This window comes from Cydia fagiglandana, chromosome 25 (genome assembly GCF_963556715.1).
Source record: "Cydia fagiglandana chromosome 25, ilCydFagi1.1, whole genome shotgun sequence".
Lineage (NCBI taxonomy): Eukaryota > Metazoa > Arthropoda > Insecta > Lepidoptera > Tortricidae > Cydia > Cydia fagiglandana.
This window is the reverse complement of record NC_085956.1, coordinates 1,196,834-1,222,152: the sequence shown is the minus strand read 5'-3', so window position 1 is coordinate 1,222,152 and position 25,319 is coordinate 1,196,834. Positions and strand designations below refer to the sequence as shown.

Genomic DNA, 25,319 nt, shown 5'->3' with positions numbered 1-25,319 from the left:
GTCAGGAGCAGAGTGCGAAGGCGATTCTATTGCAAAGAGGTGTAAGGCAGGGAGACGTTATCTCTCCGAAACTGTATACTGCCGTAATGGAAGACGCCTTCAAGCACCTGGAATGGCAAGGACTTGGCATCAACATCAACGGCGAACACATCACTCACCTTTGGTTTGCCGACGATATCGTAGTCATGGGAAAGTCGATGGAGGAACTCAGCATGATGGTCGATGACCTCAACCGAGTTTCACAACGGCCCACCCGTTGTGAAACGGGTCGAAAAACTACCTACTAGATCTCGTTCAAACCAATTTTCGGTGGAAGTTGGTTTGAACGAGATCTAGTAGGTAGTTTTTTTTTAATCGGCATAAATGGTAAACCGCAATTTTGTTATGTTACTTGCTGCTACGGAACCCTTCATGGGCGAGTCCGACTCACACTTGGCCGCTTTTTGGGTTTGCTTTATTATTGTTTTTGTATTATTGAAGTGAAAACTTCTTTAGCGGCGCTGAGCACTTTTTAAGGTGGGGAAAAAATGATAAACTCGAGACAGCGTAACGCGTAACACGCTGACGTCATGGGTGACGCACAATGTTCATCATCATTATCTCAGCCATAAGACGTCCGCTGCTGAACATAGGCCTCCCCCTTGGACCTCCATTCGTACCGGTTGGAAGCGACCCGCATCCAACGTCTTCCGGCGGCCTTAACAAGGTCGTCCGTCCATCTTGTGGGTGGACGCCCTACGCTGCGCTTGCTAGTCCGTGGTCTCCACTCGAGCACTTTTCGACCCCATCGGCCATCTTCTCTGCGCGCAATGTGGCCTGCCCATTGCCACTTCAGCTTGCTAATCCGGTGGGCTATGTCTGTAACTTTAGTTCGTCTACGGATCTCCTCATTTCTGATTCGATCACGCAGAGAAACTCCGAGCATAGCCCTCTCCATAGCTCGTTGAGCGACTTTGAATTTTGAGATGAGGCCGATAGTGAAAAACTACGTTTCGGAGCCGTAAGGCATCACTGATAACACACATTGATTAAAGACTTTCGTCTTGAGGCACTGAGGTATGTCGGACAAAAGACATTACGTAGTTTCCCGAACGCTGCCCAACCGAGTTGGATTCGGCGGTTAACCTCCTTCTCGAAGTTGGACCTACCTGTACCTAATTAGACTACTTGTCCTAGGTAGATGTACGAGTCAACAACTTCGAGTACCGAGTTCCCAACAGAGACTGGGATGGGCACAACATTGGCATTTGACATAAGTTTCGTCTTGTCCATGTTCATTTTCAAGATGACTTCAACCGAGTTTCACAACGGGTGGGCCGTTGTGAAACTCGGTTGAGGTCATCGACCATCATGCTGAGTTCCTCCATCGACTTTCCCATGACTACGATATCGTCGGCAAACCAAAGGTGAGTGATGTGTTCGCCGTTGATGTTGATGCCAAGTCCTTGCCATTCCAGGTGCTTGAAGGCGTCTTCCATTACGGTAGTATACAGTTTCGGAGAGATAACGTCTCCCTGCCTTACACCTCTTTGCAATAGAATCGCCTTCGCACTCTGCTCCTGACTCGGACCGACATGGTGGCGTAACTATACAAACACTTCAACACTTCGATGTACCGGTAGTCAATATTGCATCGCTGAAGAGACTCAAGCAGTCTAGAGGCTAGTTTAGATCTCGTTCAAACCAATTTTCGGTGGAAGTTTGCATGATAATGTACATCATATATATTTATTAGTTTTGTCATTCTCTTATTTTAGAAATTAAGGGGGGGGGGGTGCACACAATTTACCACTTTGGAAGTGTAACGTCTCTCGCGCAAACTATTCAGTTTAGAAAACAATTATACTGGGTCAAGCAAATCTTGTCAGTAGCAAACGGCGGCAAATTTGAAAAATCGCGGGTTAGCAACACTGTGTTCGAATAATTCGAAAATCGCGTGTCATCTGTGTTTTATCTGTGGAATGTGGATTGCGAATGACAGTCATCATCTTGTTTGTTTACAAATGGTTTACAATGTTTACATTCCGAATCGATTCTATTTCAAGAGATATTTCTGCTGTGTCACCATTAAATACCAATATATTAAATAAGACTGTGCTTAATTAAAGCTAAGGGTGCCTATAATGCCTACAGTGCCAACTGAGAAATCTAATAAAATATGAAAATGCTGAAGCAATGATTTTATTCATACATTCTTGTTTAACGGCATAGTCCACTTACAATTTTATTTTCAGATCTTCAAATTAGTTAATCATTTTTATCAACATCACACACCGCTTTTAAATTGTCCGTCCATACGTATTAATAACAATTTCAAACATTTTCAATAGAGAATCCGCGAGTGACAATTTGAATTGACGTACGTGACAAGGCGCGATCAGCGGAAAAAAAAGTTTTGGTTCGATGTACATTGTACATTGCTGCTTTTCTTAGCGCAATACTACTCTTTGAGTGTTGCCCTACTTTAGTTTGCTTTACATTGCTACTGACAAGATTTGCTTGACGCACTATATATTAGAAACCTCAATATCATTTTTGAAGACCTATCCATAGATACCCCACACGTATGGGTTTAATGAAAAAGAAATTTTAAGTTTCAGTTCTAAGTATGGGGGACCCCCAAAATTTATTGTATTTATTTTCTATTTTTGTGTTAAAATCTTAATGCGGTTCACAGAATACAAGTTTAATCAGTTCTTATAGTTTCGGAAAAAAGTGGCTGTGACATACGGACGGACAGACACACAGACAGACAGACATGACGAATCTATAAGAGTTCCGTTTTTTGCCATTTGACTACGAAACCGTACAAAGGAGGTATTAATTCGGTTTTTTTTTAATGTTTGTTATCTCCGTCATTTCGGGATCGATTTTGAAAATTCTTTTTTTAGTTGAGTTGTAACTTGTAAGTATATACATACAGATTGGTTCCGTCTTTGTCAAAACCCAGTTCTGAGGGTGAGATTAAGGAGGAATCGAGGGCACTCTTCCAATCTTGTAGGTATACATATAGTAGTAGGGTGGTTTACGTTTGTATGGGAAAAACTCTAGCTAGAAGAAGCGGCACCCCCTTATTTTGTTACACTTATTATGTTGACAAAATACACCAAGTTTGTAATCTTATCTTAACTACAAGGGGGTGCTCAAACACTTAGAAATTTTCAAATTGTATGAAATCCAAAACAAATAAGTTACTATATTTTAGATTTTTATGTAAGTAGTAGTTTTCACATTATTTGAAAGTGTGATTTAAAAGGTATTATTTTGAAAGAAAATGTTTTTCTACCTACTTCAAAACTTATACATCACATGTGCAAATAGTGTGAAACCAGATATTTAAATAAAATTCTGAATAATACTCTTTTTTTTGGGTTTCAAACAACATACAAAATTTCAACGAGGTGAAGCACCCCCTTGTAGTTGAGATAAATTACGAAACTTGGTGTATTTTATCAGCATAATAAGTGTAACTAAATAAGGGCCCCTTAGGAAAAAAAAATGTTTTTTAACCACCCTAACATATAGTGATACTGGTGTTTTTATAAACAAACCAAGCTTTTACATTCAAAATTGTGACATTTGATGAAGTGAAACTGCTGATGATGATCAGAATGGAACTCTTCAACGACGCATAGCTCATGTTTGGGGATTTGTCCTCTTCGTTATGTTTGTTAAGCACGTTAGGTTTTTAAGTTACATTTTCGTCAAGCTCAAGTTCTAATGATGGGATACATAAGGAATCGAGGGAACTCTACAAATCTGAATGGCATTGTATAGTGACTTTTGTATTTTCATCAGGCAAACAAGGATTTACATTAAGAACAGTGGCATTTGATGAAGTGGTATTGCTGATGGTGATCAGAACGGAACTCCTCGACGACTTGTCTTTTTCTAATTGATTGTTAAGCAAGTTACCCCACTGGCAAAACAAGCAAGATTTTGAATTCGACTTCTACCTGAACCTGGACCCGGACGCGGACCCGGACTCGAGATCGCGAATTCGGACACGGACCCGTTTTCTATTTGGTTGGTGTAAATGGTGTTGGTGAATTTTTTGATTAATTCGGGCGAAAACTGGAAGGTTAGGTATCATAAAATGTTCATGAAGAGAAATTGTAAGAGATGGTATCATTTCCAACAACTGTGGAAAATACTGTTTGGTTACTCTTTATTTAAAAATAGCAAAATCAAATTGCATGATTTCATTCGTTTTCTCCACTGTACACAGAATAAGTAATGATGTTACTGGGTCAAACAGATCACTGTGTTACGTTCTTTCCTGTGGACATACACAAAGTGAAGGGCTATAAAGGTTAATTTTCTTATTGAACCCTAACCCACGTAAAAAGGTCCTCCTTTTATTTACAGAACTATGATAAAATCATTATTTACATGCCCACAAGCTGTTAACTATTGCCCACAGGGGAGAAAAATGTACAGTTCGCGCGAACACGCTAGTTTTCTCTCCTGTGGGCAATAGTTAACAGCTTGTGGGCATGTAAGTAATGATTTTATCATCCCGAGCCGAGTGGTTCAGGCACCTGCCGCGATAGCAGAGGACGCTGGTTCGATTCCAGCCTGGGGCACTGGAGGCCTTGGTCACTTTTTCTTAGTATATGACATTTATTTCAGTTTATAATTTATATAGTAGTGTTTCTACTTGATAAAAACAAATTAAAATATTTCCTGGAAATAATTTAATTTGTTCAAATACTTCATTGTATTGATGGGCAGCGCCATCTCTCTCGCTAGCTCGGTATCATCATGGGAATGATCCAGCTAGAAGGGTTCGAACCATACTGTTCTACCTTAGAGATGGCTAGGGGGCGCCACAAGCCTTCAGTAAAAGTGCATATACTTGGAAAATTTGACTAACGTCTCTGTGACCCCGGTGGCCGAGTGGTTCAGGCACCTGCCGCGATAGCAGAGGACGCTGGTTCGATTCCAGCCTGGGGCACTGGAGGCCTTGGTCACTTTTTCTTAGTATATGACATTTATTTCAGTTTATGATTTTATCATAGTTCTGTAAATAAAAGGAGGACCTTTTTACGTGGATAAGGGTTAAATAAGAAAATTAATCTTTATAGCCCTTAACTTTGTGTATGTCCACAGGAAAGAACGTAACACAGTGATCTGTTTGACCCTACTATATATGTTCAGAATATTATTTGAATAAACTTAGGATACTTAGGATAGGAAATAAAATGTGTGTTTTTATATCTTTAAACCCAATTACTAAGTAGACTGCACATACATTAAAGTCACATTAAAATTCCATTTTGCGAAATAGAGATTACAACATTTAACTTTGCAAAAGTAGATAATTGAAATATTTTAAAAGCAATAAAAATAGATTAGGTTAGATTCGAGCTACAATGACATTAGTTTGGGTTCAAGGCAAGGTTGCAGGGCCTCAACAAGGGAAAAAAGGGGGAGGGACTGTTGGCCTGGCTCAGTGAGCCAGAACTCACCCACTAATCCCTACTACTGCCGTAAGCAGGTAATGAATTCCCAATGTATTAAGTTTAGGTTTAATAAATTATAAATATATTTTATTAATAACATAATAATATACAAATATGTATAATCAAAAAGTAATAAATAAGCCTACAGCTATTAATAATGTCCGTAATCTGTATAATTCCAAAATACGGATCCCTCGGATGCGGATGCTGCTTACATAATCTCGTCTGTCAAGGTGTTTCGGCAGGAAAGGCCTTGGCAGACTTATAAATTCCTGAAATGAGGGTTCATACCTACCGACTAGAATTGGTTTCATGGTGGTATCAGATGGGTTAGTGTAGGGTAACCGATGCCGACCTTGCTTACATAATCTCGTCTGCCACGGTGTTACGGCAGGAAAAGCCTTGGCAGACTTATATATTCCTGAAATGAGGGTTCATACCTACCGACTGGAATTGGTTTCATGGCGGTATCAGATGGGTTAGTGTACGGTAACCGATGGTCATCTTGCTTATAATCTCGTCTGCCAAAGTGTTTCGGCAGGAAAAACCTTGGCAGACTTATATATTCCTAAAATGGGGGTTCGTACCTACCGACTGGAATTGGTTTCATGGTGGTATCAGATGGGTTAGTGTAGGGTAACCGATGCCGACCTTGCTTACATAATCTCGTCTGCCAAGGTGTTTCGGCAGGAATAGCCTTGGCAGACTTATATATTCCTGACATGAGGGTTCATACCTACCGACTGGAATTGGTTTCATGGTGGTATCAGATGGGTTAAATTAGGGGTCCCGTTGGCCACCTTTGAGAGCGTCTGCCAAGCACTTCCGGCTAAAAAAATACTGGCAGACTTCGCTTTTATGTGTCTACATGTAAATTTCTAACTGCTGCCATAATTATTATTTCGGTATCAGATGGGTTAAATCAGCCCCCTTTTTTCGCACCGGAAGTGGCCTTCTTTTTCGTACTTTCGGCAAGTTCCGCCGTGGCAGACTATCGAATTCGGACTTAGCATCACTTTTATGGTTTCCCATTGTGTATTTCATCGTGGTATCAAGTCGGTTAGAAAATTTGCGGCCGGCTCTTCTACTAGGAGTGGATCGAGCAAGACTTCTTGCAGGGTCGAGGCCGGAGACGGGGGCGTGGTTGCATGCGCTTCCGTCCCCGCATATAGGCACCCTCCTCGACAACGATTCGTTGCGGGTGGCTGTTGCAAAAGCAAAAAAAAAAAAAAAACGGTCACCCATCCAAGTAGTGACCACTCCCGACGTTGCTTAACTTTGGTCAAAAATCACGTTTGTTGTATGGGAGCCCCATTTAAATCTTTATTTTATTCTGTTTTTAGTATTTGTTGTTATAGCGGCAACAGAAATACATCATCTGTGAAAATTTCAACTGTCTAGCTATCACGGTTCGTGAGATACAGCCTGGTGACAGACGGACGGACGGACGGACGGACAGCTAAGTCTTAGTAATAGGGTCCCGTTTTACCCTTTGGGTACGGAACCCTAAAAATAGGAAAAAGTGTGGTAAGTGTGTTTCACCTAAATACTACGGTGATCGATCAATTATCACTATTATCAGTTACTGAGTGTGTAGGATTAGTCCTGCTCACGTCTCATGTTCATGAATCAACCTGTATGTAAAAATTCTTAGAATTCGGATGTCTTCCGTTCTATATTTAACACAGATTATATTATTATTAAGGAAAAACTAAAAGATGACTCATCTTAGAATTGTACCTACAAGGGCGCGTAGCCAACGTGCCAATCGTTAACGCTCCGTAGCGTATCGTAGTAATTTCTCTCTATCACTCTTCCCCACTAGTGTGTCAGTGACAGTTGCGTTTCGTTCGCTACGGAGCGTTAACTATTGCACGTTGGCTACGCACCCAGGTGACCGACGACATGGGGCATAGATTATTATAAATTCCAATTTATTTTTCATCATCATCATCATCATCTCAGCCACAAGACGTCCACTGCTGAACATAGGCCTCCCCCTTTTTTGGGGGGTGAATTTATTTTTATTTTGATTATTTTAATTAGTTTTTTAATTTATATTACCTAATTTGGTGTTACGTCACAATTTATTAAATAGGTGCAATTTGTTTTTTAATTGTTATGTATGAATTACTCACAAAAAAAAAAACATAAACTTATAAACTATGTTTGTATGTTTACATTTACAATTTTTATACTGAAAATCGTATTCAAGACCAAATAAAGTAAGACAATGTGCCACTGCAATAATGTGTTTGTAAAATAGTAAATTCCTTTTTATGTTATTTTACTCGTACGATTTAAAAAAACCGGCCTAGAGCGAGTTGGACTCGCAAACGAAGGGTTCCGTACCATTGTCTATGAAAACGGCCACCCATCCAAGTACTGACCCTGTCCGACGTTGCTTAACTTCGGTCAAAAATCACGTTTATTGTATGGGAGCCCCACTTAAATCTTTATTTTATTCTGTTTTTAGTATTTGTTGTTATAGCGGCAACAGAAATACATCATCTGTGAAAATTTCAGCTGTCTAGCTATCACGGTTCGTGAGATACACCCTGGTGACAGACGGACGGACGGACGGACGGACAGCGGAGTCTTAGTAATAGGGTACCGTTTTTACCCTTTGGGTACAGAACCCTAAAAAGTTCTTTTATTAGGGTTCCGTACCCAAAGGGTAAAACGGGACCCTATTACTAAGACTTCGCTGTCCGTCCGTCCGTCCGTCCGTCCGTCCGTCTGTCACCAGGCTGTATCTCACGAACCGTGATAGCTAGACAGTTGAAATTTTCACAGATGATGTATTTCTGTTGCCGCTATAACAACAAATACTAAAAACAGAATAAAATAAAGATTTAAATGGGGCAGTGGGGCTCCCATACAACAAACGTGATTTTTGACCAAAGTTAAGCAACGTCGGGAGGGGTCAGTACTTGGATGGGTGACCGTTTTCTTTTTTTGCTTTATGGTACGGAACCCTTCGTGCGCGAGTCCGACTCGCACTTGCCCGGTTTTTATTTATTTTTACATAAATACAAGAAGCGCTAGTAAAAAGTGGCAACATTGTCTTACTTTTTAGGGTTCCGTACCCAAAGGGTAAAACGGGACCCTATTACTAAGACTTCGCTGTCCGTCCGTCCGTCCGTCCGTCCGTCTGTCACCAGGGTGTATCTCACGAACCGTGATAGCTAGACAGTTGAAATTTTCACAGATGATGTATTTCTGTTGCCGCTATAACAACAAATACTAAAAACAGAATAAAATAAAGATTTAAATGGGGCTCCCATACAACAAACGTGATTTTTGACCAAAGTTAAGCAACGTCGGGGGTGGTCAGTACTTGGATGGGTGACTGTTTTTTTTTTGCTTTTTTTTTGTTTTTTCTTTTTTGGATTATGGTACGGAACCCTTCGTGCGCGAGTCGGACTCGCACTTGCCCGGTTTTTTTGATCTTGAATTACGATTTTCAGTATAAGTACTATTTAATTTTGATTGTCAAAATTTTTGGGTATTCTTCAATTAAATAAAATGTATTTTTATATTTACCCCCTTTTTAGGGTTCCGTACCCAAAGTGTAAAAGCCGTCTGTCTGTCACCGAGCTGTATCTCATGGACCGTGATAGCTAAACAGTTGAAATGTTCACAGATAATACTTATTTCACTTTTATCTGACACTGTGGCAGTCGCGACCTTTGTCTGACCCAGGATTAAACTGCAGTTTACAATATTATTGTCAAATAATAAAAGGATATGACGTGTTTTATTGCGTTTCCTGCGTTCTTCCAATGTCATAACACTCACAATTCATAATTAAGTAAATATAAATAGAAACATGTGTGACCGAAGAGCTGGCGGCTACCTCGCACAACGTATCAGCATTGCGATACAGCGGGGGAATGCCGCCAGCATCCTTGGTACAATGCCTCAGGGGCCTATTTTAGATTTAAGCTAGTTATTAATTTCGTTTAGTAGTACCACTGTATATATATTGTATGTAAATAAATGATTTAAATAGAATCATTGCATTAGTATTATTCAATAGAACAAGTTACATACCATCCTATGTTCCAATGTCCTTTTAAAAGGACAAAATAAAAACGAATATTGAAAATGGAATAAAAGAAAGTTCCAATTTTAAAACTGCAATTATGACTGGTATTATGCAAAATAGATCCAAAAATAGCGTTTTGAGGAATTAATTCCCAGCAAGCTGGAAATCATTTTAATATCTTATTTTGGTGGAGTTTGCTCCATCCCTGGAGGTGTAATAAAATTTTTGGGAGACGTGGGAGATACATTTTATCTAGGGTTGACAAAACCACTCGATATAGAAGGATCCCACGTTCAAAATCAATGTCACCAGTGGTGACTCACCACCAACAAGGTTGCTGTATATCAGACACTGGTAAAAGAAAATCGGATTGATGTCTGTAAAGTCAGTTTAAGGACGATAATTTTGAGTGATAACGTCATAACTCGACTCGACTTACCTAAAATTATTGATACGAAGTGCGTTATGTTTGCAGACGACGTGTCAATATTATTAAGTTGTGGTGATAGTGCGGAATGCAACACGCGCCTACTAGAAACCATTAGCCTGGTCACCACCTGGCTACATGAACACAATTTAGACATTAACCTAACAAAGACAAAAGTAATTCAGTTTAAACCTACTCAGAAGAAACCGTTGCACTTGCACTTAGATATCAATGACAGCCCAATTGAAGAAGTCACTGAGTTTAAATTACTAGGCATTAAACTAGACTCCGGCATAAACTGGAAATCGCACATCCAAAATATAAAATCAAAACTGGCAAAGTTTGTATATGCCCTTAGTGTTTTAAAAATAAATACAAATTTAGAATCTGCTATGACGGCTTATTATGCGTACGCGCACGCCTGGCTGAGTTACGGCGTAGTCCTGTGGGGTGCGAGCACCGATGCTCACCAACTATTTGTTATGCAAAAAAAGTGCGTCCGCATTCTGACCAATACGCGCATTCCAAATAGTTGTCGACAGCATTTTAGAGACCATAAAATATTAACACTACCCTCTATGTATATTATGGAGGCAGCAGTATTTGTCAGGAACCACCCATATTTATTTAACGGAACGGAAGTATTCAAACCTGAGAGTAGACGAAAAAATCAAGTCATCTTACCGCCTAGCAAGCTTGCCATAGTTAAAAATGGTCCCTTCTATCGATGTGTCCAAATAATGAATAAAATCCCAGAGACTGTTAAACAATTAAGCGACATTAAGTTATTTAAAAATAAATTAAGGAAGATGCTTATCGAGAAATGTTATTATACCATAGACGAATTTTTAGAAGATGACATGACATAAAACATTATTATAATTATTTTTTTTTCAATCAATCAATTTATTAATATACATATCCTCCTCCTCAGTCGTTCACTCTTGACAGAGTGGTCGTGGTTGTATGATGAGACGTATCTATTGTGGATAACGCAGCCCTCGCAATGTGCCTCCATTTGCCACGGTCTTCGGCGTTACGGGAACATTGGACTATGGTGGTTTGTGTCGCAGATTTTATCAGGTCTGTCCAGCGCGTAGGTGACCGACCTCGTGACCGCTTGCCTTCAACTCGTCCCTGGACAACGAGACGTTCCATGGAGTTTTGGTTTCGTGTAACGTGCCCGAAGTATTTGAGGATTCGTATTTGAACAGTCGACGATAATCTCTCCTTCACTTTGAGTTCTTCCAAGATCGAAACATTGGTCCGAAACGCAGTCCAAGGAATACGCAGTAGTCTCCGCCAGCACCACATTTCGAGTGCGTCAATTTTGCGTCGGTCTTTCAGACGCACCGTCCACGTTTCTGCGCCATAAAGAAATATTGGGAAGACTAAGCTTCTCATCAGGCGGACTTTCGTGGTTTTAGTGATGTTGCGGTTGCGCCAGACTCTGTTCAGCTTGTCAACGGCAGATCTTGTGATAGCACATCTCCTGCGGATCTCGTCCTCGCACCCACCATTGTTCGTGATCGTGGAGCCGAGGTATATGTAGCTTTGGACAACCTCACAGTTGCCAATCATGGAGACATCAGGTTGATTTAGTTCCGCTCGATCCACGACCATCATTTTGGTCTTATCTCTGTTGATCGCGAGTCCGAAGGAGAGGCTTGTTGTCTCTAGGCGTATATACATATACATTTAAATTTTTTTTTCTTGTATAAAATTAATTGACATCAAGTAGGTAATACTCTAGTGTTTGAATTTAGTTTAAACCTAGTATTGCATGATAATTACTTTAAAGTTTAAATCATTTACTTTGCTATTATAATTACTGTAATTGTAAATTTTATTTAGTTATTAAGTTTAGTTATTAAGTAACATGTCCTGTATTGTTTACCCTAGCAGGGTGTCATGCACCTACGAAGACTAAAATTTAAGACCTATTGTACTGATGAGCATGAGAACAATGGATTAAATGAATATGAATATGAATAAGAAAACGTAGCCGTAACGTTACCATGGAGACCTGTCCACAACGTTACCATGGAGATCTGTCCACAACGTGACACTTTTTAGTGCATGCTACCGGTGTTCATCGATTTATAAGACGTTATCACGTCAAAAGAAATTTAAAATGGCGGGCATTTTTGATTTTACAATGTTTAATGAGTTTACAATGTATGTTTTGTGATTCCAGATACAGTGCTACCGGTGCTGGTGATAGCGTGTGACCGGGTCACCGTGAAGCGGTGTCTGGACAACCTCATCAAGTTCAGACCCAGTAAAGAGACGTTCCCGATCATAGTCAGTCAGGTAAGTAGTAGTAGTAAAACACTTTATTGTACAAAAATCAAAACAAAACAGAAAAAATAACATTCGTCATTAGTACAAAGGCGCATTTATCCCTTCAAGGGATCTCTTCCAGTTAACCTTTGAGCAATTGAGGGAGAATTGGAGACGGTAGACATCCGTACTGTACCAACAGCGTAAATAAAAGAAAAAGAAAAGAATAATAATAGTAAAAACGAACGGTCTAATAGCGAAGAGTCTCGACCGACATCTTGAGAGACTCTCGCTAGGTGGTTGGATCAAGGGTCAGATGCAGAAGGCGGTGATCTTGAACACGGCGCGGATAGTCCGCCGGTTCCTCTCTCTGCGGCCCTGACCACCGGCAACTTGGGCCCTGCCCCGCTGCTGGCGGCACCCTTAGGTTAGGTTTTTTATAATGTGTTTATACTTATTTATTGTTGTTTTTTATGTGTTTTTGTATTTTACTTTTATATTCATGTTATAAATGACCTAGCCTAAGAAGAAAGATAAATAAAGAAAATAAAAACGAAAAGTTTCTTAGTTACTTATAATATTACTTATAATTCTTATAAACGTCTCTCTCTTTATGAGTCTTCTGTTTTCTCAATGTTGCATTTTTTGACATTTTTGAATCTTAAAATCCGTAAATTTATTTCTTTTTAGGGTTCCGTACCCAAAGGGTAAAACGGGACCCTATTACTAAGACTTCGCTGTCCGTCCGTCCGTCCGTCCGTCCGTCCGTCTGTCCGTCTGTCTGCCACCAGGCTGTATCTCACGAACCGTGATAGCTAGACAGTTGAAATTTTCACAGATGATGTATTTCTGTTGCCGCTATAACAACAAATACTAAAAACACAATAAAATGAAGATTTAAGTGGGGCTCCCATACAGCAAACGTGATTTTTGACCAAAGTTAAGCAACGTCGGGCGTGGTCAGTACTTGGATGGGTGACCGTTTTCTTTTTGCCGTTTTCTCTTTGAACCCTTCGTGCGCGAGTCCGACTCGCACTTGCCCGGTTTTTTGTAAAGTAAGGGCAAATCAAACAAGTAAGGGTGGTACGGGCATGTGATGCGGAGGGATGAAAGTCATGTGACGAAAAAGGTATTACGAATGAATGTGGAGGGAAGTACGAGGAAAGGAAAACCGAGGAAAAGTTGGATGGACTGTGTGAGAGATGATATGAAACGAACGCAAGTGAATGATGAGATGACGGGTGACAGAGAGGTGTGGAAGAGAAAGACATGCTGCGCCGACCCCAAGTGAATGGGACAAGGGCAAGAGAATGATAATTTTTGTACATACGAATTATTGTTATGAGTTGCCGTTTGATCATTAGCTCAGAATTAAGATTGAAGGTGACAAACTAAATAAATAAATAAATATTAAAGGACATTTTTTACACAAATTGACTAAGCCCCACGGTAAGCTCAAGAAGGCTTGTGTTGTGGGTACTCAGACAACGATATATATAATATATAAATACTTAAATACATAGAAAACAACCATGACTCAGGAACAAATATACAAATAAATGCCCTTACCAGGATTCGAAGCCGGGACCATCGGCTTCATAGGCAGGGTCACTACACACTAGGCCAGAGTGGTCGTCAACCAAATTATCTGAAAAATTAGTTGCGAAATGACATTCAGAAAAATAATTTTCGGTTTCGGCAATGATTTAGAGAACCCACTTTCTGCATTTCCAGGACTGCGGGCACAACGCCACGTACCAAGTGATCAAATCCTTCACCGACGCCGACCCCTCCATCACCGTAGTGCGCCAGCCTGACCTCTCAGAGATACCCCTCGAGCGCACCAACATCAAGTATAAGGGCTACTATAAGATAGCGCGGCATTTCAAGTTTGCGCTCAACCATGTGTTCAAGACTTTGCGACATGAGGCTGTGATTATCGTTGAAGGTCAGTAAAGTCGGTGGTGGCTCACTCCGCGATTGCGTCGCTTTGCTACAGGTAGCTAAAAGTACATCCGTTCCACATCAATTTTTGTGGCTAGCCATAAGCCGCGCGTGGCGCTGCCGCCACCTAGCGGCCATATCTGCCCTGATCGTAACAGACGCGTTTTATTAGACAGTGAGTCTTCTGTACCTAGTACTATTATTTATTCTGTGGTAAAGTCAAGATCACGGAAGGTCAAGGTCATATTATCCTAAGGTCCAGCCATACAAATGCATAACCCAATGAAATTTGAACCTATAGTACAGGAAATAGGGTTTATTTTTATTTGTTTGAATATTTAACGAACCAAATGAAATGCAACTCTGTTCCAATTGAATATGGTTTAAATTTCGTCGAACTGAAGAAGTACTATAGGTAGGACCTTGGGCCTTAGGAGGATATAATATTTTATTCAAGGCCTAAACGTGACAAACCTACGCATCTTACCAAGTTTCATTTAAATTCGATCAAGTTAATCATGAAGTATTTCACGGAATTGTATATCGTGTAGGTACCGTGTGGCACATACATACAAATTAAAATGTTCCGCAGATTGTAGGTATTGATCGTCGTACACCATAGTCACAGAATAAGAATAGTATTTCATACAGAATCTCCACGCTCCACCTCCCCGCCCCGAATCGAATTGCCTCACCCCGCGGCGGCAGCGTGACTGAAACCTGACTAATCTGAAATCTCAGTTCGATTAGCAACGCAATGACGGAAAATCTTTCTTTGCAGATGATTTGGACATTTCGCCGGATTTCTACGAGTACTTCCAAGGCACATATCCTCTCTTACTCAAGGATTCTAGCATATGGTATGTACTTGCAATCCGATGTCATGTTATGAGTATTTATTTATCGTATGGCATTAAAGTTACTGGATGTAAATTAAATATTAATCTAGAGATTGAGGTTCGCACTCTTTAGACACTCGATGGCCCTTCCACTGAGGTTCGCGAGGTCTTCATCTTCAATCCGTCCCTTGAATTGAATGAGAGGCCTTTCCAGAATAATGTGTTCGGCCTGCTCAGGGTCACCACACACACACTGAGGGGAGTCACACCAGCCCCATTGATGCCAATGGTAGGCACAGTTTCCAGCGCCTGTTCGAATGCGTTTTAGTTGACTCCATACCCGGCGCGGTTTGTCAAAGCCAGGTGGAGGTTATGAGTAATAATATGTAGTAATATCATGCGTGGCTCACTCCGCAATTTCATCGCGTCGCTACGAGTACATGCGGCCCACACCAATTTTGGTGTCTAGCAGTAATAGTTGCCGCGCACAGCCACGGAACGTACGCCTGCTCGCACTTGCGCCACCTTGCGGTCATATCTGTCGTAATAGACGCGTTTTATTAGAGTGAACCTTCTCTACCTAGTACTATTATTTATTCTGTGGTAATATATATCATTGTTCCCAGGTGCGTGTCAGCGTGGAACGACAATGGAAAGAAGCAGCTGGTGGACCTCTCAAGACCAGAACTCCTCCACCGTACAGACTTCTTCCCCGGCCTCGGCTGGATGCTGCGGGCTGACTCCTGGGCCGAGCTCGAACCTAAATGGCCTAAAGCGTAAGATAGAATACTCATTATTGGCACACCTCCGTCAAAATATACGGCAGAAGCAGCTGGTAGACCTCAAGACCAGAACTCCTCCACCGTACAGACTTCTTCCCCGGACTCGGCTGGATGCTGCGGGCTGACTCCTGGGCCGAGCTCGAACCTAAATGGCCTAAAGCGTGAGTAGATAGAATACTCTTTATTGGCACGCCTCCGTCAAAAGATACGGCAAGAAGCAGCTGGTAGACCTCGCCTCCACCGTACAGACTTCTTCCCCGGCCTCGGCTGGATGCTGCGGGCTGACTCCTGGGCCGAGCTCGAACCTAAATGGCCTAAAGCGTAAGTAGATAGATAGAATACTCTTTATTGGCATAACTCCGTCAAAAGATACGGCAAGAAGCAGCTGGTAGACCTCAAGACCGGAACTCCTCCATCGTACAGACTTCTTCCCCGGCCTCGGCTGGATGCTGCGGGCTGACTCCTGGGCCGAGCTCGAACCTAAATGGCCTAAAGCGTGAGTAGATAGATAGAATACTCTTTATTGGCACGCCTCCGTCAAAAGATACTTACAGCTTAAAGAAAAACTATCGATTAAACATAGAGGCAGACAACAGGCGGTCTTGTCGCTAAAGAGCGATCTCTTCCCGACAACCACCACCACTACCATAGAGAGAGAGAGAGTACTATGTATGGTACCATCGAGCTGATCTGTGATGAATACAGGAAGTGGCCATAGGAACTCTTTGATACAAAAAGCCTGGTTGTGTTTAGGTTTGTTAGAATAGGGTATTATACTGTATTTAAAATAAATTAATTTACACCATGCATGAAATAAAGCACCAGATAATTATTAGAAAAACACAGATAGGAGTTATTTTTAAATACACGTTCTATTTAATAAATCGGATAGAAATATAAAACGTAGGTGAGTTGACCTTGACGTCACGATGTAATGTTTCATATAAATTCCATATTAGCATGTAGTTTTGACAGTTCTAAAAAAGTATCTGATTTGACTATTGTCTTGATAATATTATTTTCACCTCAGCAGCTCGAACAAGGGTACTTTGCTTCTTAAAAACAGTGAGCAAAATGCGATTTTGCTCACGAGTCATTTTGTCTCACTCAGTGAGCAAAATCGCATTTTGCTCACCGAGTGAGGCAAAATGACATTCAAGTGACCTTTATAGTCAAATGTCATTTCAACATGCGGGGTCTAATACATGTTCGATATACTTGGGTTCTATTATCTCTGTCCCTCTAGGTATGTTCTCACTGCTTAGGGTGAAAAATTTTGTGTACTACACGAGATCAAAGTTATTTACATCTCGTGCGCTTTTGAATCCCTTACTACGCTCAAGATTCTAAATTAGATTCACTCGCTACGCTCGTGAATCTATTATAGAATCTTTCGCTTGCACGGGACTCAAAATAAGCACTCGAAGAAATATCAAACTTTGATCTCTTGTTGTACAAATAACTATTGACTGTTGAAAGAAAAGTACAGCCAGCGATAAAAGCCTCTATTAAAAATATTTTAAACTTTTTTCTAGGTTCTTCGACGATTGGCTCCGTGACCCGGTGAACACGCGGGCCCGCTCGTGCATCCGCCCGGAGATATCCAGGACTTATTCATTTGGCAAGGTAACTTCAATCATCGTTTTACTGTGTTGCTACATACGAATTTAATAAAATGTAGTGGCTTCGGGGGCTGTGAATCTCGCGTAAGCTAAAATTTTTAATAAAAAAGCGGCCAAGTGCGAGTCGGACTCGCGCACGAAGGGTTCCGTACCATAATGCAAAAAAAAACAAACAAAAAAAGCAAAAAGAAAACGGTCACCCATCCAAGTACTGACCACGCCCGACGTTGCTTAACTTTGGTCAAAAATCACGTTTGTTGTATGGGAGCCCCATTTAAATCTTTATTTTATTCTGTTTTTAGTATTTGTTGTTATAGCGGCAACAGAAATACATCATCTGTGAAAATTTCAACTGTCTAGCTATCACGGTTCGTGAGATACAGCCTGGTGACAGACGGACGGACGGACGGACGGACGGACGGACGGACAGCGAAGTCTTAGTAATAGGGTCCCGTTTTACCCTTTGGGTACGGAACCCTAAAAAGCGGCCAAGTGCGAGTCGGACTCGCCCATGAAGGGTTCTGTAGCAGCAAGTAACATAATAAAATTGCGGTTTACGATGTATAACGTATTACGCTACGTCTTACGTAGGCGAACAACGCGCGAACGCGGCGCGGCGCGGCGCGGCGAAATCAATCCTTTGATGCCCATAGAAGTGTCCTACGTAAGCGATCTCGTTGCGAACGCGGTGCGGCGCGATTTGCACGCGAATGTCAGGCGGCGCGGCGCGGCGCGGCGCGGCGCGGCGGCGGCCGCTTTCGCCGCGCCGCGCCGCGCCGCGTTCGCGCGTTGTTCGCCTACGTAAGACGTAGCGTTATACTGTGTTCATCGTTATTTGCGTTATTTGACATCTGTCACTCACAACAGCAATACAACGTAAAATGTCTTGCACATCGAAATCACAAAGGAAAACAAATTCACTGCGAACGTTTACGTTCTACGTCTTTTTTTTTAATTTTAGGGTTGGCCGGACACCACCGTTATGAATCGGTAGTCGTCTAAGTAAATCGATATGAATTTTTCATTTTTCTTTTAATAAAAGTAAGGAAAAGGTGGATAATTAACTGTAAATATGGATATATTTATCGTCACCTAACAGACAACAAATTTGACACAGAAATAATATAAATAAACTTTAAAATAGATCCCCAGTTAGTTTAGATTTTGACGATGGGTGCGACCTACTCGGTCGGTGTATTAAATGCATTTACCTTGCGGGAAAACCATATAATTCTAGCTTTATTTAAATCTCAAATAAAAATTCATTATACGTCACAATTCGATACCTCAGTCTCCGTGCCATCCAATCGTAATCGCTTGCTGTGACAATCGATTTGCGTTAGTTACATCTCTATATACGTCAGTCACAATGTGTCAAATAACGCAAATAATAATGCATACAGTATAAAAAAAACAACTTACTAGATCTCGTTCAAACCAATTTTCTGTGGAAGTTTGCATGGTAATGTACATCATATATTTTTTCTAGTTTTATCATTCTCTTATTTTAGAAGTTACGGGGGGGGGGGGGCACATTTTACCACTTTGGAAGTGTCTCTCGCGTTTAGAAAAACTTGATATTAGAAACCTCAATATCATTTTTGAAGACCTATCCATAGATATCCCACACGTAAGGGTTTGATGAAAAAAAAATTTGAGTTTCAGTTAAGTATGGGGAACCCCAAAATTTATTGTTTTTTTTCTATTTTCGTGTGAAAATCTTAATGCGGTTCACAGAATACATCTAATTACTAATTTTCAACAGTATAATTCTTATAGTTTCGGAAAAAAGTGGCTGTAACATACGGACGGACAGACAGACATGACGAATCCATAAGGGTTCCGTTTTTTGCCATTTGACTACGGAACTCTAATAACTTTAACGTTATGTCACAGAGCAACTCACAATGGAGTTAAGTCCTTGATGCCAATTGCCGTCATTTTATATGCAGGGATCGGAACCGATTTTTTGCAAAAACTTCGAAATAACCATGTAACCAACCAAACTCGAAACGTAGGACTCAGTTGTGTGTTTGGGTTACGACTTCGTATTATTAGATTTCCCAATTAATAAGATAATAAGATAAGATACCATTTATTGTTTAACTGTGTACAAGGATGTTACATAGTAATATTAGGAACCAACAGTTTATCCATCACGGACGTACAATATAATTATGACTAACCTATAACTAAATAACAAAATTAATACATGCAGACACTATTATCATAATCGTCAAACTCTTTCATACTGTAGAAGACTCTACTAATAAGCCATTTTTTTAAAATGGTTTTAAATTGTTTACTGTCGATAGACTTTATTTCAACAGGCAACTTGTTAAAAACTTTTACTGCTGCAATTAAGAATGATATAATTAACAAAGAACGAAAAAATACCGTTTTCGTTCCCATAAAAAAAATTCCGGTATTCAATCCCTGTTTAAATGACTTCCGCGTCAATGGAGATAAAGAGAAATAGAGAGACCGAGATATCTATATATATATCGTCTCAGCCTAATGTCCATTTAAAAGGACGAATTCAAATCGACTTTTAAATCGAAAAAAGACTGCCAATGCTCCAATGACAAGTGACTCTTGCCAAACTATGACGGCGATATGTTTGTAGGCGGGCGTCTGTAAATCCCAATGACCTTTTAAAAGGACATATTTAAAACAACTTTATAATCGAAAAAAGACTCTGCCAATGCTCCAATGACAAGTGACTCTTGCCAAACTATGACGGCGATATGTTTGTAGGCGGGCGTCTGTAAATCCCAATGTCCTTTTAAAAGGACACATTTAAAACAACTTCAAAATTCATAAAAGAAGCCTCTGCAACCTCTGTATATACTATATGATGCTCTCTACCTATGCCCCAGTGCCCCCAGTGGAAAGTTACTCTTGCCAAACGAACAAACTATAATTTAGGTATCGGCATTAGTCACGTACAAAATAACAAAATCTATAATGGCAGCGAGATTTTGACGTTGGTATTATTTTTTTCGTACCGATAGCAAGTTGAACGGCCAACTGCAAGATGGACCAATAAGTTTCTTCAATAATCTTGTGTAATAATCATTCACCTCAACTCCTGACGATACATAATATAATATGAGGTGTGAGCGGTCAAACCCGATAAGTCGAGCAAATGGGTTTTTGAAATTGCGACCATATGTGACGTGTCAGTGTATGGAGATTATCGGGTTTGACCGCTCAGCCCTCGAATAGCAATATGTTCACAGCAATTTTTCTTTTTTGCAAGAAATTTCAAATAAACTTGTCTGGGTGTCTGGCGAGTTTCGAGCGGGCGAATATTTCGCTCAGCGGCTAAGTCTGGCAATCCAGCGGGGAAACGCAGCAAGCGTCCTGGGAACGCCCCAGGCAACTTTAGCTTTTTAATGTTTTATGTTCTTTTGTAAATAAAATTAGGATTCGCAAAAAAAAAGTTTAAATTTAAATAAATATGTTTCTAGGCGGGAGTCAGTAAAGGGCTGTTCTTCGACAACCATCTGCGCTACATCGTCCTCAACTCGGAGTTTGTCGAATTCACCAAAATGGATCTCAGTTATTTATTAAAGGTAACTTTCATATATATTTCTTAACAATTGAACCTTAATTAGAACTCACATAATTTAAGACGATTATTGTAATTTAATCCGATTCCGCAATAAAGATTTCACAATTGGCTACGAAAGAAAAATAACTTGTCGGCGTTAGAGCTTTTTGACATTGTCCTATTGTAGCGGTCGGCAACAGGCGGGCCGTTAAAGTCATCAATATTAACAAAGTGCGGCCCACGTCAACTTCGTTTACTACTATGTGGCCCTTGGCTGCTAAAAGGTTGCCGACCGCTGAAGGAGATATCGGAAGTCGGATGATGCTTTGTTTTTGTAAAATTTGGCTTATTCTAAGCCCGTACTAAGTCAACAAATAAATTCTAATATTTCTACTATCGTAACCTCAAATCTGCATGTTTGTGGCTTTGAATCCCATCCAATTTATAACCAAAACTTTTATTTCCAACAGGAAAACTACGATCACAACTTTACAAAATACGTGTACTCCCTCCCTGAGACCACGGCGGAGGAAGTCATGGCGGGCGCGGCGCCTGTCCCCGCCGTGCGGGTCACCTATTCTAACCCCAAGACGTTCCGCAAGGCGGCCAAGCGGCTCGGGCTCATGGACGACTTCCGGGTGAGTTACTTGTGCGACAGGTGGATTTGGAACATCAAAAATACGTGTACTCCCTCCCCGAGACCACGGCGGAGGAAGTCATGGCGGGCGCGGCGCCTGTCCCCGCCGTGCGGGTCACCTATTCTAACCCCAAGACGTTCCGCAAGGCGGCCAAGCGGCTCGGGCTCATGGACGACTTCCGGGTGAGTTATTTCGGCGACAAGTGGATTTGGGGACGGAACTGAAACGTCCAAAATGCACATGCGGAGGTTTTCTGCGAAAAACTGATTTAAAAAATGCATTTAGTTGGAAAAAGACATTTAAGGAACAATAAAAAAAAACTGTTTATTTTTATAGAAAAAACAATTTCATATTTATTAACTTAGAACTAATTTATACACATATACATACATACACATATGTATATGTGGTATACATTTTCTCGAAATAAGGCAAACTTAAAAGCTGATAAAAAATCTATTTACAAAACGATTATTATATTCGGTTTATAGAAACTTTATTTTTGTCTAAGAAATTACCGGAATTTCACTTATAAGACTACTTATAAATAGTTAACTTAAAAATTATAAGTTACGCAATAAGCAAGCACTTATGACAATGTTCAATAATACACAATTGCATTTGGATTTAAACTAATGATTCAAACACACAGTATAAAACTAAGATATATTACGAAACTGATTAATTTTTTACATTACATGACCTCTATCATCATCAACTATGTTTTCTCTTGCAGAGCGGAATAGCCCGGACGGCGTACATAGGCGTAGTCCAATGCTCAATAAAAAACCGTCGTGTATACCTCGCGCCAGACTTCGTGTGGACGCAGTACGACCGTACGTGGGAATAGCGAACGTAGACACGCGTAGATAGTCTTAGATTACCAAGTAACCCAATGTCCTTTTTTTAGGACAGCTAATTTGTCTTAGATTACCAAGTAACTTCATGTCCTTTTTTTAGGACAACTAATTTGTCTTAGATTACCAAGTAACCCAATGTCCTTTTTTTAGGACAACTAATTTGTCTTAGATTACCAAGTAACCCAGTGTCCTTTTTTTAGGACACCAACTAATTTATCAGCACATTTTCGACTGCAAATTCTTTTTGTAGGACACGGGGTGTCTATTTAATTTATAGAGTTTAAAAGTGACAAACATTTTTTTTGGGAAATGATTACCAAGTGGTTACTTGGTAATCATTTTATAGTCTGAGAAAAATTAACATTTGCCTCTCCTTCTATAGAGAAATTTTAGTTATTAATCTAGTACCAATAGGTTTCGTACCTATATGATTTTAGTTCTAATCTCCTAGAGATATAATATCACTTATAAGAAAGGGGCTATTCATAAATTACGTCATTTCATGGCTCCTCTACACGATGGGCCAACGCCGGCCAATCCAAGGGACTTGGAGTCTTAACGGTTAGAGCAAGCAACTGATATTGCTATCTCATTCTACCGCATGGTGCGTCCCTTGGAGTGGCCGGCGCTGGCCCATGGAGCCATCAAATTAGGGGGGGGGGGAGGGGGTCTGACCATCGATCGGATGACGGTAGCACGACGTAGGAGGAATCGGGGTTATTCGAAGCATGATTTTTGGATGATTTTAGGGGGGGGGGTCCAAAATTGACATAAATCGATGACGTAATTTATGGACAGCCCCAAAGAGTTATTTATTGTGAAAAGAATTCTTATACCTCGTTTTTTTTAGCATTAGAAAAAAGGTAAACAATCTTGATGTGTCTTTTAATTGAAAAACACATTTTAAAAATAAGTTAAGGCAAATATGTAACAATTATGAATTTAATGCGATCATTTATATTCTTCTGCTTTCATAAGTAATAGTTTTTGGTTTTTAAAAAGCGTTTTTCAATTAAAAGACATGTCAAGATCGCTCACCTTCTTGCAAGTTCTCTCTAATGCTAAAAAAAAACGAACTATAAGTCTGGGAAAAAACCTTCCTAATGAGTTTGAGAGCTGAAATAGATTTCATTAACACATGTTCTGTGTAAGCAGAATTGTCAAATTTAAACTTTTGTGTCAAAAAAAAGCATAAAATCGCCGCAAACTGTACAGCGACATCTACATTAGTTGTCAAATGCAAAACACATTTATTTCTTTTTGCAATTGATAACTCTTTGCTTATAAAAATGGTCGATATATTCGATCGTTAGACAAATTTTGTGAGAATACAACTGTGAGTTGTTTAAAGTTTAATTTATTAAATGTAATATTATTAAATTATAAGTAACATGTCGTGCATTTAGATAATTATTGACTATTTTACAATTTTATACAATCTCATCCATTTAAACATGTATATAATAATTGAAATATATGTAAATATAACATTTGTGTAATTCTATTAATACGGGACAAGCCATAGCCGAATACAAAATATGACACAAAATATAAAATTGCCAGACTTATTGTGTATAAAATAAAATATGCCAATGTAATATTTAGATTAATTTATGTAATTAAATTATAATTACTATACAATGTGAAAATAATGTATATTATGTCAATTTAGGTATACACTAAACTAGTAGTTTTTTTGTGTATACTCGTATTTAAGTTGTTTTTAGGGTTCCGTACCCAAAGGGTAAAACGGGACCCTATTACTAAGACTTCGCTGTTCGTCCGTCCGTCCGTCCGTCCGTCCGTCCGTCTGTCACCAGGCTGTATCTCACGAACCGTTATAACTAGACAGTTGAAATTTTCACAGATGATGTATTTCTGTTGCCGCTATAACAACAAATACTAAAAACAGAAAATAAAGATTTAAATGGGGCTCCCATACAACAAACGTGATTTTTGACCAAAGTTAAGCAACGTCGGGAGTGGTCAGTACTTGGATGGGTGACCGTTTTTTTTTTTGCTTTTTTTTTTGCATTATGGTACGGAACCCTTCGTGCGCGAGTCCGACTCGCACTTATTTTATTACCTAGAAAACTTGACTTAGTATAGATTGAGAATGGAAGTTTTTTTTTTATTACGGGAAAAATATTTTGATTTAATTATTTAAATAAAATACCGAAATGGACACACTGTATATATAAATTAAAAGGCTATTGCGCACTGACACTAGAGAAATACACTAAAATTAGTGTCGCTATTTGAGAAGAGGCGAATGAAAAGAACGATGAATGAATGAACTTACACACACAGTTAAAAATAACATGGAGGTATGTAATTATAACTTTAAAAAGGCACTGATATTTTCTTCCTTACGACGTATTGTGTGTATAGTTCGTAGGTTTGTAATAGAGCCCGACGGCTAATCCTATTGTCTATTGTTACACATTCATTACCACTAAGTGCTACGGGTTACGCTCGTAGCGCGTAGCCACGGGTTCGCCGTATGTAGCGCGTAGTCGCTACGAACAGTGTACCCGACAGTCGGGTTCTTGGTGTTGAATGTGTTAAGTATAACCGCTCGTGCCACGTGCCACAACCACCTGCATAAAAAATACGTACATACTACGGTTACAGAGTGCCGGCGAGTCGAACGCTACAGAACCAGTCTAAAATGTGTCATCGGAGAGCGCATCTGCACTGGTTTTTGAGCGTTGGACTAGCCCGCGCTCAGGTGCCAAATAGAATAATTAAGACCCTTTTTTTGCAGGTAAGTAGCACGTGCGGTTTTACTTAACAATAGACAATAGGATTTGCCGTCGGGCTCTAATAGAAATCTACGAACTATAACTGTA

The 25,319-nt window shown here is 40.0% G+C and overlaps 1 protein-coding gene across 1 annotated transcript in view; it reads left to right on the top strand.

Annotated features, from left to right (window-relative positions):
* LOC134677154 (alpha-1,3-mannosyl-glycoprotein 2-beta-N-acetylglucosaminyltransferase-like) overlaps positions 1–22,522 on the top strand; it is a 37,035-nt gene extending 14,513 nt beyond the window's left edge. The window contains exons 2-9 of the mRNA XM_063535613.1: positions 12,141–12,256; positions 13,961–14,174; positions 14,952–15,030; positions 15,636–15,785; positions 17,327–17,417; positions 20,887–20,991; positions 21,440–21,607; positions 22,344–22,522. Of these exons, the coding sequence (XP_063391683.1) occupies positions 12,141–12,256; positions 13,961–14,174; positions 14,952–15,030; positions 15,636–15,785; positions 17,327–17,417; positions 20,887–20,991; positions 21,440–21,607; positions 22,344–22,457 (1,037 nt within the window). The 3' untranslated portion in view covers positions 22,458–22,522. The remainder of the gene's footprint in view (positions 1–12,140; positions 12,257–13,960; positions 14,175–14,951; positions 15,031–15,635; positions 15,786–17,326; positions 17,418–20,886; positions 20,992–21,439; positions 21,608–22,343) is intronic.
* Positions 22,523–25,319: the final 2,797 nt, after the last annotated feature.